Consider the following 17,820-nt stretch of genomic DNA (forward strand, 5'->3'; position numbering starts at 1 on the left):
GATTCGACGGCGTAAGATGCAGTTATGTGTAAAGTATAACATCATGCAATGTACATCTGTTTGCCTTTACGATCGTTAAAGATGTCAAATTGTCACTTGAAGGACACTATCTAGTGCTCTCCAGTGTTAAGTGCCTAATCCCGCAGAACTTTCTGGACTGTTGATATATGTACATTGTACTGTTACTGCGATACAAAGTAATTATTTTGCTTATTATATTTATCGCCGTCTACGTATCATTACAGTATTTTGCTGATGTCAGTTCGAAGATTGTACAGAAAACTGGTAGTAGTGGCTGTAAATATTGTACGTGTCAAAAAAGTAGCCTACATGAGACAACTGAGAAGTCGTAATACAGTATTTATCACACCGGTTTATTACTCCTCAGGAATCGCTCTTGAGTACTGTTGTCTAAGTAGATGCATGATTGGTTTGTGGAAAGATCTTTCGTCTACAAGGCTCTTTTCTGATCGTGTGCGCTTGTGACGGTGATGGCTGGTTTGTGATTATGTCAAGTCGGTTGTACCGACAGTACAGGAAGTGTCAAATTCTCTTCAAGTCACGTGTAAATCTTAGTGCAGTGCTGGACTGTGTGTAATACTGCATGTAATAAAGTTTATTGGATGAAAAACGGGACTCTTATTTTTTTCAATTGTCTACAGAACAAACCATCGTTATAAAATGACTTGCCTAATTACCCTAACCTGCCTAATTAACCTAATTAAGCCTTTAAATGTCACTTTAAGCTGTATAGAAGTGTCTTGAAAAATATCTTGTAACATTTTATTTACTGTCATCATGGAAGAGATAAAATAAATCAGTTATTATAAATAAAAATCTTCTCTCTGTTAAACAGAAATTAGGGGACAAAAACAGGCGGCGAATAATTTAAGGGGGCTAATAATTCTGACTGCAACTGTATATGCATTCCTCTTCCTTTGTATCTGCCCACTATAATCCACCCTGCTTTTCTCCTATTCATCTCATTCCTGCTGACCTCCCATTTTTGTGTGCGTTCACAGGATGCAATGGTGGTGATTCTGAAAAGTCTTTTCCCGGCCTGCTTGTTCAACATTGTGGGCTTTGGATCCAAATTCAAAACACTGTTTTCCACGAGCCAGAGCTATGATGAGGTAAAGTCCCCTGCAGAGAGCCGCCGTTACTGGCCTCATTAGATCAGCAGTTAACACTGAGAGCTGCTAGACTGTCCAGAGGATCTATGACTGTGTTTTTCTGCCGCCGTCCACTGGCAAAGCTCTGGGCTTACAGAATGAATTGCTTTTAAAGCTTCATATGATTTCAAAACAGATAAAACTCTGCTCATTCGGTATTCTCTGGTGCAAGTCATTTTAAAACTGCTTAAATGTTATTTCTGCACTCTCAGAAATAAATGTACGAGAGCTGTCACTGGGGTGGTACTTTTTCATGTGTAGCTATAGTGGTCCATATTGATAGCTTAAAGAGACAGTTCACCCCAAAGTTAAAATATACCCACTATTTACATACCCTCAAGCGGTTGCAAATGTTTATGAGTGTCTTTTTCATGCTGAACCTAAAGGAAGATCATTTGAAGAAAGGTGGAACATCAGGATTCTGCCACTTCGGTCTTGTTAATTCTTGTTTGGTGGCGGAGTCCAGACACTAGTCCTGTCTTGTCTAGTATGTTGTGCCTGGCTTGAGTTGTCTAGAGTCAAGCACTCATATTTCCTGTCTATTTTCGTCTTTGTATGAGTGCTGTCTTGGCTGAGCACGCCCGGTTCGGTTGCACGCTTTCGTCCTGGTGTGTTTGTTGTTTTGTTCTTGCCATGGTGTTTTCGTTCTTAGCGCTTCAGTCTAAAATGTATTATTCTGGCATTTAGTAAATGTAAATGATTAAGGTAATCCTAACAGACCCAAAATAGTAAACGTTTAGTATGATTTACCATCATATATATATTAGAGCTGTCAAAATTATCGTGTTAAAGCACGTGATTAACGTTAAATATTTAACGCGAAAAAAAATAACAACGCAAATAACGCAGTTGGAGATTTTTTTATTTCCTGCTGTGGCCGACGTATTTTCAGGGACGGGGTGTGCATAGAGGTGGCAGCAGAATAGTGTGCGAACCCACCGGTCTTCACTTTCATCCGCTACACCCACCCTCTCCCTCATGGCCCTCGTTTTCATCAGCAAACCGGTCACTTTCTTTTTCACTTTCGGGTTGAAGACGGCTTGATTGCCGTTTGCCTAGAGCGCCAGTTCAGCTTGCTCCGGCTCTGCATGTGTTTGACGTGCAAAGAAAAGGACGCGCTTTTAGAAGGAAGGTTATAGTATAAAACAATTAATGTGGCATCACCAGGCTATTCTGCGTTTCCTCCAGAGTTTCATGCAGTTTCGGTTGTTTCATCTTTTAATATTTAGACTTTAACTGCAGTTCAGCAGTTCACTCTTATTCAGTATATTTTAATTCAGGATGTTTTAATGGAATTTGATACCTCATGGCGAACGGAAAGAAAAACCTCCGCATTTCAGGACTCCTGTGATCCTTTGAGGTAATCAAAAATCGCTGCTTACAATGAAGACTCTTAATCAGTATTATCTTAATCATAAAGTGGAGTATTGGTGTCCATGTAAATGTACTGTAGTAAAAGTGGAGGAAAAAGTCGCAAGCTGTCAAAGACAGCCCTATTCTCTGCCTTTAAGCTGCTTCCATGAGCCCTCACATTTCATAAGTTTGACGTGTTTCCTTTCTAAACGCGTCTTTTGTAAAGCGTCTGCTTCACGTTGCTGTGTCAGAATCCTTACTTGTACAATACAGCCACACTTTAGAACGCTTTGTTTAAGCAAATTTGATTAACGCGATTGATTGTGCGTTTTGATGAATCTAAAGGGATCCCTCGCTCGCCGAGTCCGCTGTACTGCACGCGTTGTCTCTCTCTCTCTGTGTGTGCGTGTTTGTAGTCCTCTTAGAATCCAACATGGAAATCATTTTTTTTTGGTTAGGCATTGATTGTTTTGAAATTCAATGGCACTTACATGCCTGTTTTTTATTGCTGTAATAAATACGGCTTTTCGTGATTAATCATGATTAATTACAAAAAAGTGTGATTAATTACGTTAGCCCTAATATATATATATATATATATATATATATATATATATATATATATATATATATATATATATATATATATATATATATATATATATTTATATAAACAATTTATTATAATATATATAAATATATATATAATAAATAATTTATTTGAAAGTAAACTGATCAAAATTAGACAACTAATCTTATATCATGTTAACTTTAACATCATGTTAACGCAGAGTGCATTAACTAATGTTAACAAGCGCAACATTGGATTTTAATAATTCATTAATTTTTCTTTATTCATCAGGGGTTGCCACGGCGGAATGATCCGCCAACTTATCCAGCATATGTTTTACACAGCGGATGTCTTTCCAGCTGAAACTCAGTACTGGGAAACACCCATACACACTCCTTCACACACATATACTACGGTCAATTTAGTTTATTCAGTTCACCAATATATAGCGCATATTTTTGGACTGTGGGGGAATGGAGGCAACCCACGTGAACACGGGGAGAACATGCAAACTCCACACAGAAATGCCAAATGACCCAGCTGGGACTTGAATCAGCAACCTTCTTGCTGTGAAGCGGCAGTGCGAACCACTGTGTCGGATTTTAATAATGCATTTTAATAATGCATTAATTATTAAAGTTAATGTTGAACTAGGATTTATAAATGCTTTACAAGATTATTCATATTTAGTAAACATTTTTTAAAAAGGTCATGCAAAAGTCATGGAATTTTCATACTAAACATGTTTATGAACAATGTAAAAACACTGATTTACCAAATTATTTTTTCAGAGACGTTTACTAAAAATGACTGTTGCTGGTTGTTCAATCTATTTATTTTAAATTAATTGAAACAACACAGTTCTTCGGACAGCTTAATTGTCTTATTTCTTTCCCAGGAGAGCTTGGCGTTGGCTTGTGAGTATGTGAAGAAGATCCGGGCTGATATGGGCGGCACAAACATACTGGCTCCACTCAACTGGATCCTGCGGCAGCCTATGCACAGAGGTCATCCTCGCCTGCTCTTCTTGCTGACCGACGGAGCCGTCAGTAACACGGGGAAGGTCATTGAGTTGCTCCGCAGCCACGCTCGGTTCACCAGGTCAATGCTTGTACTTTTATATTCATGCTTTCGGAAGATCCCTCCATTTAATAAAAGCAAGACTGAATTTAAAGTGTACAGTTGAAGCCAAAATGATTAGCCCTCCAATGAGTTTTTTATTTTTTTATATTTTCTAAATAACGTTTAACAGAGCAAGGAATTTTTCACAGTATGTCTGATAATATTTTTTCTTCTAAAGAAAGTCTTATTTGTTTTATTTTGGCTAGAATAAAAACAGTTTTAACAAAAAAAAAACATTTTAAGGACAAAATTATTAACCCCCTTAAGCAATATTATTTTTGATTGTCTACAGAAAAAAGCATTGTTATACAATGATTTACCTAACTACCCTAACTTGCCTAATTAACCTGGTTAAGCCTTTAAATGTCACTTAAAGCTGAAAACTAGTATCTTGAAAAAATATCTAGTGAAATGTTATGTGCTGTCATTCATTCATTCATTCATTTATTCATTTTCTTCCGCTTTTCCGGGGCTGGGTCACATGGGCAGTCTTGGGAAAGAACTCCAAAAAAACACTTCTTCCTGCTCCTCCAGGGGGATCCCGAGATGTTCCCAAACCAGCCGAGAGACATAGTCCCTCCAGCGTGTCCTGTAAAGATGTGCGGATCAGATGAAATGATCATTTACCCACCACCTGCCCGCACATTTAGTTTTATCTGATATATGTATCCGCACCCGACCCAAACCCAATCGTCACTTTATTCATTTAATTCTTTGTTTTAGGCATGATGATACGTAGGTCACCGTGGATATTAAAAGCAGATTCAGTGAACCAATCTGCGCATCTCTGATAGTAAAATAATACATTAATCTTAAACCTTTTTAAATTAACATTTTCTTCATTTTCAAATAGATACAAAAAGTAAAAATAAGACATTTTAGCTTTACAGATACAGGAACAAGATAAAAAATGGTGCCAATTCAGTCTAAACGGCAGCTATGTTGTGTTTACTTGTTTACTTGGCCTTTTCCTTTTCCTTCCGCTTTGCCTTAAAACTGCGGCTCGATGCACTGAATGAGCGTTCGCTCGCATCTCTTGTAGGAATAAACAAGATTCTCTTCGCAAGGCGCTGTAGTCGTGGAAATAAGCGATCTTGTTTCTCCCAGAACGATGGCAGATTTTCCTCTGATGACTCCTCTAACTGAAACTCGGAACAGTTTGCTACTCTTGCACTTCATCCATTATTATTGGTCGTCTCATATCTTCCCATTCTGCAAAGCCCACTCTACTTTTTTGCTGGTCCACTGCCATGTCCCACTACATCCACCCGCAACCGACCCGAAATTCATCATAATGTATGTTTTTATTACCTGACTCGCGGATTACCTGTGCATCTGCGCTTCACTAGTGTCCTGGGTTTTCCCCGAGGCCTCCTCCCGGTGGCACGTGCCTGGACCACCTCCCTAGGAAGGCGTTAATGAGGCATCTGAAACAGATGCCCAAGCCACCTCAGCTGACTTCTCTCAATGTGGAGGAGCAGCGAATCTACTTCGAGCTCCTCCCGGGTGACAGAGCTCCTCATCTGTAAGGGTGCGCCCTGCCACCTTGTGAAGGATACTCATTTCAGCCGCTTGTATCCGAGATCTTGTTCTTTCGGTCATGACCCAAAGCTCATGACCATGGGTGAGAGTAGGAACGTAGATAGACTGCTAAATCGAGAGCTTTGCCTTTCGACCCAGCTCCTTCTTTACCACAACGGTCCGGTACATTGACCACATTACTGCTGCCGCTGCACCAATCCACCTGTCAATCTCACATTCCATCCTTCCCTAACTCGTGAGCAAAACCCCAAAATACTTGAATGGTTGGTGGTGGGTGAGTGGGGTTGGGGTAATAATTCAGGAGGGGCAGTAATTCTGACTTCAACTGTACTTTTGATCAGTTTATGTATTCTTCACTAGCAGTAAAAACATACTGTCTTGTTTTGTTAATGTCTGTCAAATGGGATTACACTTAGCATTTTAAAAAGTCATGTATTAGTATTAGTCTGCATCACATTTTCACGGCATTTGGAAATGGAAAGTGTTTTTGGCTAAAAAGCAACAATTGACTTTATGCAACAAAAGCCATAAAGTAATAATAATAATAAAAACATTTTATTGCTACCAAAAACTATTTGTTCTGACTAAAAAAGTACTTGTTTTGACAACGTCCTGATTTAAATCTAAGGCTTTCAGAAATATTAATTATTTCATTAGAAAGATCTGAAAAATAGTTATTTTTATATTTAAGGTTGATTTTAATTTATGAAAATATTTTTACTAGTTTTACTCAACCCGGGCTCATTGTGGAAACGTAGCCCCGCAGACGTTTCTGCAGACCGCGAGATACATCCCAGGAGGTACGTATTCGAGCGTTTTTTGTTTTCGCGGATCCGCGAGAGGCCGCCGTGCGCGCTTTTTCGCGTCTCGGGCGCCTTTCGGGAGGGCGCGCCGTTCGCGCCCGCGCCGTTCTTGCGCAAAAAAACGGCGGATCGGCCGACTCGGCCGCCCTCCTCTTCCTCCTCCTCCTTCCCTAAACCCGAGCAACGGTTCGCAAAAGCCGTCCAGAAAAAAAAAAAGCAAAAGCCCTCGTCTTCGATTTCGAATGCGTTTTTGGATCCCGCCGCTTCTTGCCCTTATTTTTTAGATTCTGTTTTTCGTCTTACCTGATTTCCGGAATCGCTGTTCCCCGGACTCGATCCCGGTCATCGTCCACGCGGCCGGCTCCTCCTCCTCTGGGGCCTACGCTCCGCTGACGCAACGCTGTGAGCTAAGCGGACACACCGCCACACCGCCCCGCAGCGTTCGCTCGAAAAAAACTAAACGCGTCCGTACGTACCTCCGGGCACTTAAATCGCGTCTCCAGAAACGTCCGCAGGGCTACGTTTCCAGAATGAGCTTGGGTTGGTTTTACTAGTAGTCACTTTTAAATTCAATTCAACAGTTTTGCACAGACTTATGATCTTATACTGAAAACGGTAACACTTTATAATAAGGTTCATTAGTTAATGCATTTACTAACATGAACTAATCATGAACAACACAGCATTTATAAATCTTAATTGAACATTTACTAATGCATTATTTACATCCAAGTCTGTGCTTGTTAACATTAGTTAATGCACCGTGAGTTAACATGAACTAACAATGAACAACTGTATTTTCATTAACTAACATTAACTAACATGAATAAATACTGTAGTAAATGTATTGTTCATTGTTTGTTCATGTTAGTAAATGCATAAATTAACATTACTTGTACAACTTTAACAACTATTAAACCTTATTGTAAAGTGTGACCCTGAAAACATACGGTAAATCTAGCTAATATAAAGTTCAATATTAAGAAAAATGTGCTTCTTAAATTTGTGTAAGAAAACAAAATGTATTAATAATAATTACATGGATACATTTTCAGCAAACAAAAACAGACCTAATATGTAAAGGTGCTGCATATAATCCAAGAATAAATATTGTTTTTATTCCACAGTATTACCGATTCTCATGTAATGAGAAACCTATATGACTTTTTTTCTTTCATAAAACATAAAACCTGATATTTTTAATAATAAATAAAATTCTATATTAGGGAAAGTCAATGAATATTCTCTGAATATACTGAAATAAAAGATGATTCATTGGATTTACTACATTTATTTAAGGCAAGTGGTTGAAAAATATTTACATGGGCTGAATTTAAACAAACATATTAAATTGTACATTACTAAATTTAAGTTGTTTGTTTAAATTCAGCCCATATCAATTGTTTGCAACCTCTTACCTTAACAAAATGTAGTAAATCCATGAATTTCAAATGTAACTTTTTTTGTATGAACTATTATATGAACTATTCCTGCTAAATAGATCATAACCGATTATGTGTATAGTATTTCGCTACATGTGTGGACATTCAGAGGAACAAAAATGTTGTGTCTCACAGGACAATGGTGCTTCATAGATTAATCATAAATACAAACACTGGACATAAGAGCTATTTAAAAAAAACTATGCACAACTAACACACATGTATATTACAAATACTTATAAACTATACAAATAAGGCAGGCTAAGTTATTTTACATGAGACTGAACAAGGTTGTGCAGGATATTATGCAAAAGGTATTAATTTAAATTCAATCCAGCTTTATTTGTATAGCACTTTTACAATGTAGATTGTATCAAAGCAGCTTCACATAAATGGTCATAGTATCTGGATCAGGGTAGTTCAGTTTTTACTGTTTAAGTTCAGTTCAGTTTAGCTCAGTTCAGTGTGGTTTAAAGTCATTACTGAGAGTCCAAACACTGAAAAGCAAATTCATCGATGCGTAGCTCTACCGATCCTGAACCATGCAAGCCAGAGGTGATAGCGGAGAGGGAAAAAAACTTCACTGATAGGAGAGTGAAGAAAAAAAACCTTGAGAGAAACCAGACTCAGTTGGGCAAGACCATTTTAATTTCTCCGCTCGCCAAAAGTCTTGTGCAGTCTTGTGTATTAAAGGTAATTATTGTGCAAAAGACATATTAAAGGTTTAATATTGTGCAAAAGAGGTATTTAAGGTTGACGCAAGCAGTGCAACATGATTGTGGTACATTTATAGTGAACATCGTTTTCATTGCTGAGTCCATGTAAGATGGAGTTTAGATAAAGTGTCAGGTGCCTAAGAGAGAAGAGTGTTTCTACAGGTGGTTTGTCAAGCCCACTCACCTATGAAGCAGTGTTTCCAAGAGACATGGAGCGATTAAGAAAGTGTCTATAGTGCAAATGTGCAACCCGGTGCAAGAGTCAGAGAGATGAGAAAGTGTCTTTCTGTCTTCCTATCATGACTTTAAATATTGTTTACGGGTCATATGTGCTTTTTATGGCTTGACTTTGGAGATACCCAAAACACTTGACACTTTAATCATTCCAAACACTTTAATCATTCACTGAAATAACACTTAAATCATTCCAAAACCTTATGACTTTTGATAATTTTCAGTTGAAGTCAGAATTATTAGCCCCCCTGAATTTTTAGCCCCCCTGAATTATTAGCGCCCCTGTTTATTTTTTCCCCCCAATTTCTGTTTAATGGAGGGAAGATTGTTTCAGCACATTTCTAAGCATAATAGTTTTAAAAATTTATTTCTAATACCTGATTTATTTATCTTTGCCATGATGACAGTAAATAATATTTGACTAGATATTTTTCAAGACACTTCTATACAGCTTAAAGTGACATTTAAAGGCTTAATTGGGTTAATAAGGTGAACTAGGCAGGTTTGGGTATTTAGGCAAGTTATTGTATAATGATGGTTTGTTCTGTAGATTATCAAAAAAAAAAATTAGCTTAAAGGGGCTAATAATTTTGTCCCAAAAATGGTTTTAAAAAAATTAATAAATGCTTTTATTCTAGCCAAAATAAAACAAATAAGACTTTCTCCAGAAGAAAAAATATTATCAGACAATCTGTGAAAATTTCCCTGCTCTGTTAAAAATCTTTTGGGAAATATTAAAAAAAGAAAAAAAAATCAAAAGGCGGCTAATAATTCTGACTTCAACTGTATATACGTATAAGACTGGATAAACTTAGCAGTGAAATTGATTGAAAGGACTTTTCATTTCAATGCTAAGTTAACACAGCCTTAAAAATATACCATCGAAAGTCGTAAGGTTTTGGAATGATTAAAGTAATCCTTTAATATCGCAGGTTGAAGGATGCAGAGCTGCAGATCTATGCAGGTAATAAGATCATAATCAGATCAGCACAGACTCTAGCTACGGTAAATTGATGTCTCTCTCTCTCCAATCCTTTCAGATCCGCACTAGCCATAACGCCGCTGCTTTTCGCACGCTTTGTTTCCGTGCGCTGTTGCTTCCATCTCCCACATCCAGTCAATTTATCACCTGCCGAGATGTTCACCTTAAAGAAGTGCTCCTTTTCTTCCTCGTCCTCTTGAAGTAGATGCTACAATAGCTTTCTTTTCAAAGAAAGTGTAGGTTTTTATAGCTGTTCAATAGACAAAAGCTGAGGTCAAACACAAAGACGGTGCCAGCGACGGTGTAATTTACTCTCTTAAACTGCACTGCATTGATCTTTCAGAATGATCACAGATGTGTCTTTCTCTTATTTCTCGGCTCTGAGGACACAATTCACTTTCTTTGCTTGTTGGGGATGGATGTTTCCTTGTAAACTTATCAGAGCTGAAGATTTACACTCAGTGGACAGATGGATTCTTTGAGCAAATAGTGCATCAGATCTCACACGCTGTGAGCCGCAGATGCTACTGCTCATGCTGAAGGTCACTCATGTTCAATTACTACTGGTTGCATTACAGCCGGTGTATTAAACTTCACTTGTTTTGGCTTGGTTTGTAAAATTATGTGAGTTGCTCACAGCATTTTAAGGCATTAAATAGTAGGTGTATTAGAAGTGCACATCATATATTCAAGGGATGGTTCACCCAAAAATGAACATTTCCTCGCCATTTAGTCATCCACAAGTGGTTCCAAATCGAATTTCTCTATTCTGTTGAACACAAAAGAAGATATTTTTTTGTAAAGCTGGAAATATGTAATCAATGACATTCTTAATACGCACAATTTTTGAAAATGTGCATTAAAAAATGTACAACTTAGGAGACACTTTTTATCCGATAAGAAAAAAATTTGCATAAATGACGATGGAAACATTTACCGAACAAATTGCAATATGTATAAACATAAACAACTTTATTGTGAGACTTAAATCTGAATTTTACATACCCCTTACAAAGAGTCAAGACATAATACACGTACATTGAGAATTTTGAAATAAATTTTATACAGAACTTATTCAGATCTAAGATGCATCAAGCCTGATGTTCCATCATCAAGCCTGATGGAGATTTTAATTTCACTGTGGTAAATATTGGTTAGACTGCAATGGTACAAATTAATGACTATACACTACCTGACAAAAGTCTTGTTATTGATCCCAGTTGTAAGAGCAACAAATAATAACTTGACTTCTAGTTGATCATTTGGAAAAGTGGCAGACGGAAGATTTTTCAGATAAATTATCTGTTGAACTGCATCCCAATCATCACCTATTGGAACCTGCATGGACCCGAGATTCTCACAGAAATCAGTCAAGTTTGGTGAAGGAAAAATCATGGTTTTGGGGTTACATTCAACATGGGGGCGTGCGAGAGATCTGCAGAGTGGATGGCAACATCAACAGCCTGAGGTATCAAGACATTTGTGCTGCCCATTACATTACAAACCACAGTAGACGGCAAATTCTTCAGCAGGATAGCGCTCCTTCTCATACTTCAGCCTCCACATTAAAGTTCCTGAATGCAAAGATGGTCAAGGTGCTCCAGGATTGGCCAGCCCCGTCACCAGAGGTGAACATTACTGAGCATGTCTGGGGTAAGATGAAGGAAGAGGCATTGAAGATGAATTCAAAGAGTCTTGATGAACTCTGGGAGTCCTGCAGAAACGCTTTCTTTGCCATTCCAGATGACTTTATTAATAAGTTATTTGAGTGATTGCAGAGATGTATGGATGCAGTCCTCCAAGCTCATGGGAGTCAGACACAATATTAACTCTTTTCCCACTGCACCATGACTTTATATTCTATACTGTATATTATTTTTGTTAATTGACAAGACTTTTGTCCAGGCCAAGTCAAAGCTTACTGTCCTAATTAAATAATTAAAAATCAAGACATGATCATATTTTATGTTGGTAAAATAAATGTAATCTAGAGGCACTTCTGATACCAAATGATCAACTAGAAGTCAAGTTATTATTTGTTGCTCCTTAATTTGGATAGGCGACAAGACTTTGGTCAGGTAACGTATGACTAGGGTTCGAAACAATATTCCATGCCTTGTAATATTATTTCGAACCCTAGTCATGTGATTTTAATTTAAAAGCAGCAAATTCCATTTTTCTTTTTGATATTTGGTGTCAGGCTATCAGGAAGTGATGATTTTGTTCTTTTCAACTCATTGAAAACAGTGCTTTATTTACAAATATTGTATGCAATATTTCAGTTTTGCGCAGTTTTTCATCTTTTAATTCGTAAACATAGCTAGCTGTATATGAACTATCAATTTAAACCATGTAAAACCAATTCAGTCTGGATAACACCATTTTAGCATAGTTACAGTGTAAAAAATATCCGTAAATTATTGCAGATATAATTATAATTATTATAGAGTTATGTTTTTATTTTTCCCCATTTTTGAATTTTTGAAAAATTTGTAAATAAGTTAAAAAACTTGACTTTCATGAACATTTTTAATAGTTTAAAGTGATTATTGTTAGGGTTGGTGTTGTATATTATGCTACAAAATAAACTGCCACATTTTCTGTTATAGATTTATTTTCCTATATATTATTTCTTATACATTATATTATTACAAACTGCTAAAATGTCAGTGAAAGTCACTTTGTTAAACTGCAGAGTTGAAAGTTGACAGAGCAGAGATCAACATCCCATAATGCAATTCACAACCATAATAAATAGAAAACACACAAATATGGAAACTCTTAATTAGGCAGTTGCTGTTCTGACGTACCGCCTGCAGTACATAGCATGTTTACGGGAAAACTTTGGGGAAACGTCGGTAAATATATCAGCTTCCCACAAAACTAAACATGTCATATATCTTTTGACCAAATGAGCATACAGTAGCAGACACAATTTGTGTCTTTGTCAAAATGTTGATAATCACAGAAACAATAACAAAACCAAAAAAACTTTTTCGCTTCCTGTCTGTCCACAGATCCTTAACATTTCAAGAAACAGGGTGTAATTACACTGCAAAGGGTCCAGCCAATCCAATTCAGTGAAATATTTAGTACACAACCCCTTTATATTTCGATAAACATCCAAGGAATGCACCGCTATCATTTCAAACTAGTTGCTGGAGCAATCAAATCTATGATGTGTTCGGTAGTGTATTGTCTTTTTAGGTGTAAACAATACTACTATTTTGAAAGGAAAATGGCCGCCGACCTTTTGATTGACATATCAATTTACTTTGGGTATGCATTTTTTTAAGCATTTAAGCAAATTTTACAAGAACGCTAAAGGATTAACAGACATTTTTTACAGTGTAGTTTTTTCCATATGTTAGAGAATCTATTTGCATTTTATTTTTTGCTTTATTAGATGACAGTCACTCTAGGTTTTTTTTTTTTTTTTTTTTGAGACAAAGACTTGCACAATCTATGCTTTTAATTCAAATAAACAATATGATTAGCTTACTATCTGGCTTGCACTGTCTGCTTGCCAATCCCTGAATTAATAAAGCAATACATTTCAGAGATTCCGAAACGGATATTGTCTGGCAGAGCGTTGCAGATTGATAATAACGTGCAGCTCTTGTGATGTTTTCATGGATTTACGCACCTGCAGTGTCTCAGTGTGTGTGTGCTTTCATCATGGCAGGTGTTTTACGTTCGGGATTGGCCAAGCCGCGTGCAGAAGGCTGGTTTCGGGACTTTCCGCTGTTTCCAGAGGCACAGCTGAGTTTCTGGCAGAAGGGGAACGACTGCAGCCCAAGGTCCTTCATTTCCTCTGACATGTTTATCTTCCAGTCTGCTATTCTGAATGTCACCGCAGAGCAATTACAGCAGAGGCGTAAATTGCAGAGCGACCAAATGTATTAGCAATTAACAATTGGCTTTGTTTAGTCAAACATGAGTTAGGGTAATAATCAAAGCAGACAGCACATTTAGCGTCAGATTCTTCTCTCTCTTTCTGGTGTTTAAGACTACTGTCAATCCACTCTTTTCTACATGTAATACTGTGCTTTAAATTATGGGCTCCACTTCCTGTTTTGGGTACTTCCTTTCAAAAGAACTGAAACAAATCATTTTAAATAATAAGGCTGCGATAAACATAATCCATATACAGATAAATTATTACCCCTCCTGAATAAATGTATATTTTCCCCCAATTTTTGTTTAACGGAGAGAAGATTTTTTCAACACATTTCTAAACATAATAGTTTAATAACTCATTTCTAATAACTGATTTATTTTAACTTTGCCATGATGACAGTAAATAATATTTTACTAGATATTTTTCAAGGTATTAGTGTTCAGCTTAAAGTGACATTTAATGGTTTAATTACGTTAATTTGGCAAGTTATGGTAATTAGGCAAGTTATTGTATAATGATGGAAAAAATTGGGGGGCTAATAATTTTGACCTTAAAATGGTGTTTAAAAATGTAAAAAGTGCTTTTATTCTAGTCGAAATAAAACAATTAAAACTTTGTCCAGAAGAAAAAATATTATCAGACATACTGTGAAAATTTAAAACATAGTGGGGCTTAGGAGTATGAACTTTCTTTGTTTTACTCACATTGCGTACATTCACTGATTTGTATGAGTTCAGTACAGTGCATCCGGAAAGTATTCATAGCATTTCACTTTTTCCACATTGTTTTCACATTGTTTATGTTACAGCCTTATTTTAAAGTGGGTTAAATTCATTTATTTCCTCAAAATTCTTCACACAATACCCCATAATGACAATGTGAGAAAAGATTTTTTGAAATTGTTGTATATTTATTAAAAATAAAAACCTGAAAAATCACATGTACATCAGTATCCACAGCCTTTACCGTGAAGCTCTAAATTGAGCTCAGCTAATCATTTTTGAGATGTTTCAGCCAGCTTAATTGGAGTTCACCTGTGGTAAATTCAGTTGATTGAACATGATTTGAAAAGGCATACACCTGTCTATATAAGGTCCCAGGGTTGACAGTGCAGGTCAAAGCACAAACCAATCATGAAGACAAAGGAATTGTCTGCAGACCTCCGAGACAGGATTGTCTCAAGGCACAAGGCTGGGGAAGGGTAAAGAGAATTTTTTGTTGCTCTTAAAGTGCCTATGAGCACAGTAGTCGCCATCATCCGTAAGTGAAGATGTTTGGAACCACCAGGACTCTTTCTAGAGCTGTGCGGCCATCTAAGCTGAGTAATTGTGGGAGAAGGGCTTTAGTCAGGGAGGTGATTAATAACCTGATTGAAGCCACTTCTGCCTGGAATTCGCCAAAAGGCATCTGAAGGACTCTCAGACCATAAGAAACTAAATTCTCTGGTCTGATAAGACTCAAATTGAACTCTTTTGGAGTGAATGCCAGACGTTACGTTTGAAGAAAACCAGGCACCGCTCGTCACCAGGCTAATACCATCCCTACAGTGAAGCATGGTGGTGGCAGCATCATGCTGTGGGGATGTTTTTTAGCAGGAGGAACTGGAAGACTAGTCAGGATAGAGGGAAAGATGAATGCAGCAATGTACAGAGACATCCTGAATGAAAACCTGCTTCAGAGTGCTTTTGACCTCCGACTGGGGCAACGGTTCATCTTCCAGCAGGACAATGACCCAAAGCACACCGCCAAAATATCAATGGAGTGGCTTTACAAAAACTCAGTGAATGTCCTTGAGTGGCCCAGCCAGAGCCCAGGCTTAAATCCTATTGAACATCTCTAGAGAGGTCTGAAAATGGCTGTACACTGTCGCTTTCCATCCAACCTGATAGAGCTTGAGAGGCACTGCAAAGAGGAATGGGCAAAAATTCCCAAAGACAGGTGTGCCAAGCTTGTGGCATCATATTCAAAAAGACTTGAGGCTGTAATCGCTGCCAAAGGTGCATCAACAAAGTATTGAGCAAAGGCTGTGAACACTGATGTACATGTGATTTTTCACCTTTTTTTTTTTTTAAATAAATTTGTAACAATTTCAAAAAATCTTTTTTTCGCTTTGTCTTTATGGGTTATTGTGTGTAGAATGTTGAGGAAATAAATTAATTTAATCCATTTTGCAATAAGGCTGTAACATAAACAAATGTGGAAAAAGTGAAGTGCTATGAATAATTTCGGGATGCACTGTAGGTGCAGTAGCATTTGACTTTGGCTGTGATTTTTGTGTTTGGCAGATGATTAAGTCTCTGAAGAAGTGCATGACTTCAGTACTGACTGATATTTCCATCGAGTGGCTTTATCCCGAGACGAAGGAGATCCTGCTCTCTCCAGTAGGAGCAACGTGTTTGTTTCCTGGTGATCATCTGATTGGATACAGTGTGGTCTGTGATACTTCCCGATATCACTCTAACCCCAAATCAGTAAGACATTCATCCATATTTTAGAGATAACATGATATAATTTGTGTTACTATTCAAAATTCTTTCATTATGTTTATATAAATAGGTTTATCCAGGACATGCAAAATTGACCTGCTATACTTGTATCACCCATATCATTTTTTATATTATTTGAACGTAATTGTTTTAAGTTTTATTATATAATGTTTGATATTGCAGATTTTAGTCTGAGGCAAAAAATGTCCCGAACCTGGTTTGTCTCTCTGTTGTGTCAGGACAAGCGGCGTCGCTACAGCATGATGCGCTCCAATGAGTCTGCCAGTTCAGTCTTCTACCACTCTCTGGAGGAGGATGCTGGGAAGGTTTCCTCTGACGCTCAGAGGCCGCACAGGGACAATCAGGTCGGCTCACTGTTTGACTGTTGCCAGGAGACCATGTCTGAAAGCAGCCCTATTGCCACGGAGCAAGACATTATAGGTAAAGTAGAGCTCCATATAAGGCAAATGTGTACCATTAAGCAACCAACGACTTGAGTGTTACAGAATTTTATGTTAACTTTAACTGTTAAAGTTTCCAGAAGCAATCAGTGTGTTTACATTCACGTCCTTAACCTGATTAAAATGACGGTGCATGTGGTCATGTAAACATGTTTACCCTTTTTCCTTTTTCAGAGTGAGGAAATGAACTACTTTAGTGTAAAAGGATCAGCACAGCTAGATTTTTCCCATTTCGCCAATTTTGTTAAATGTGACAGGAACACGCCTTTGAATTTAAACACATTCAGACTGAGAAAATTATGTATTGTAGGAAATGTACAGCAAAATATACAGCTTTCTTGACCAAAACAAAAGTATAAAACGGTGTTCTTATCTGGTGGTTCAGAAATAGAATTGCTACACTCAGAAATAAAGGTACAAAAGCTTTCATTGTGGTGGTACCTTTTTTTTTAAAAGGTCAACATTGGGGTGTCAATATTGGGATGTGAAAATAAGAGATCCCCCCATTCCCAATCCATGTAACTCCCAACCCCCCCTTCCCCTCAACTGTAATTTGTTACAGTTAAATTTATAAATTAACTCTTAAATGATAGTTTTGACTTGTTTGAATAAATTAAAAATGTATTTTAATATTAATCCAACATAAACATCTACTTTGAATGAAAGATACAGTTGACATCATTTAAATACTCAATGTTACGCCGCCTTTCCACTGCACACAACATTTGGACACGACTGTGGTACCCCCCCCTTGTGGTAGTCGCACAGAATTTTCAGTTCTGACATGCTCTATTGGATAGAAGCTGTTCACGCAGTGTCCGAAATAAAGGAATGCAAAAGCAATTCTCTGTGGTTGAATGAATAAATGAATACTACAAAACTTAGACTGCTTAAAATATTGGAGGGATTGTAGAGACAACAAAACATCATATTTTTTTATTACTTTATTACTTACATTCATTCATTCATTCATTTTCTTGTCGGCTTAGTCCCTTTATTAATCCGGGGTCGCCTCAGCGGAATGAACCGCCAACT

General features: G+C 37.3%; 1 protein-coding gene and 1 long non-coding RNA gene across 3 annotated transcripts in view; one reads left to right on the forward strand and one right to left on the reverse strand.

Moving 5' to 3' along the window:
• Positions 1-17,820, forward strand: part of vwa5b1 (von Willebrand factor A domain containing 5B1) — a 108,696-nt gene that overhangs the window by 55,478 nt on the left and 35,398 nt on the right. For both annotated transcript variants that reach the window (XM_087307594.1, XM_087307593.1), the window contains 5 exons: positions 1,023-1,133; positions 3,995-4,197; positions 13,623-13,737; positions 16,124-16,309; positions 16,564-16,765. In XM_087307594.1, the coding sequence (XP_087163720.1) occupies positions 1,023-1,133; positions 3,995-4,197; positions 13,623-13,737; positions 16,124-16,309; positions 16,564-16,765 (817 nt within the window). The remainder of the gene's footprint in view (positions 1-1,022; positions 1,134-3,994; positions 4,198-13,622; positions 13,738-16,123; positions 16,310-16,563; positions 16,766-17,820) is intronic.
• On the reverse strand, positions 9,666-14,010 carry LOC147838266 (uncharacterized). Its single transcript, XR_015523875.1, has 2 exons — positions 13,584-14,010; positions 9,666-10,706 (listed from the first exon to the last, which is right to left on the reverse strand). It is a non-coding gene; the product is annotated as an uncharacterized LOC147838266 (long non-coding RNA).

This window comes from Danio rerio, chromosome 23 (assembly GCF_052040795.2).
Source record: "Danio rerio strain M-AB ecotype USA chromosome 23, GRCz13ab, whole genome shotgun sequence".
Lineage (NCBI taxonomy): Eukaryota > Metazoa > Chordata > Actinopteri > Cypriniformes > Danionidae > Danio > Danio rerio.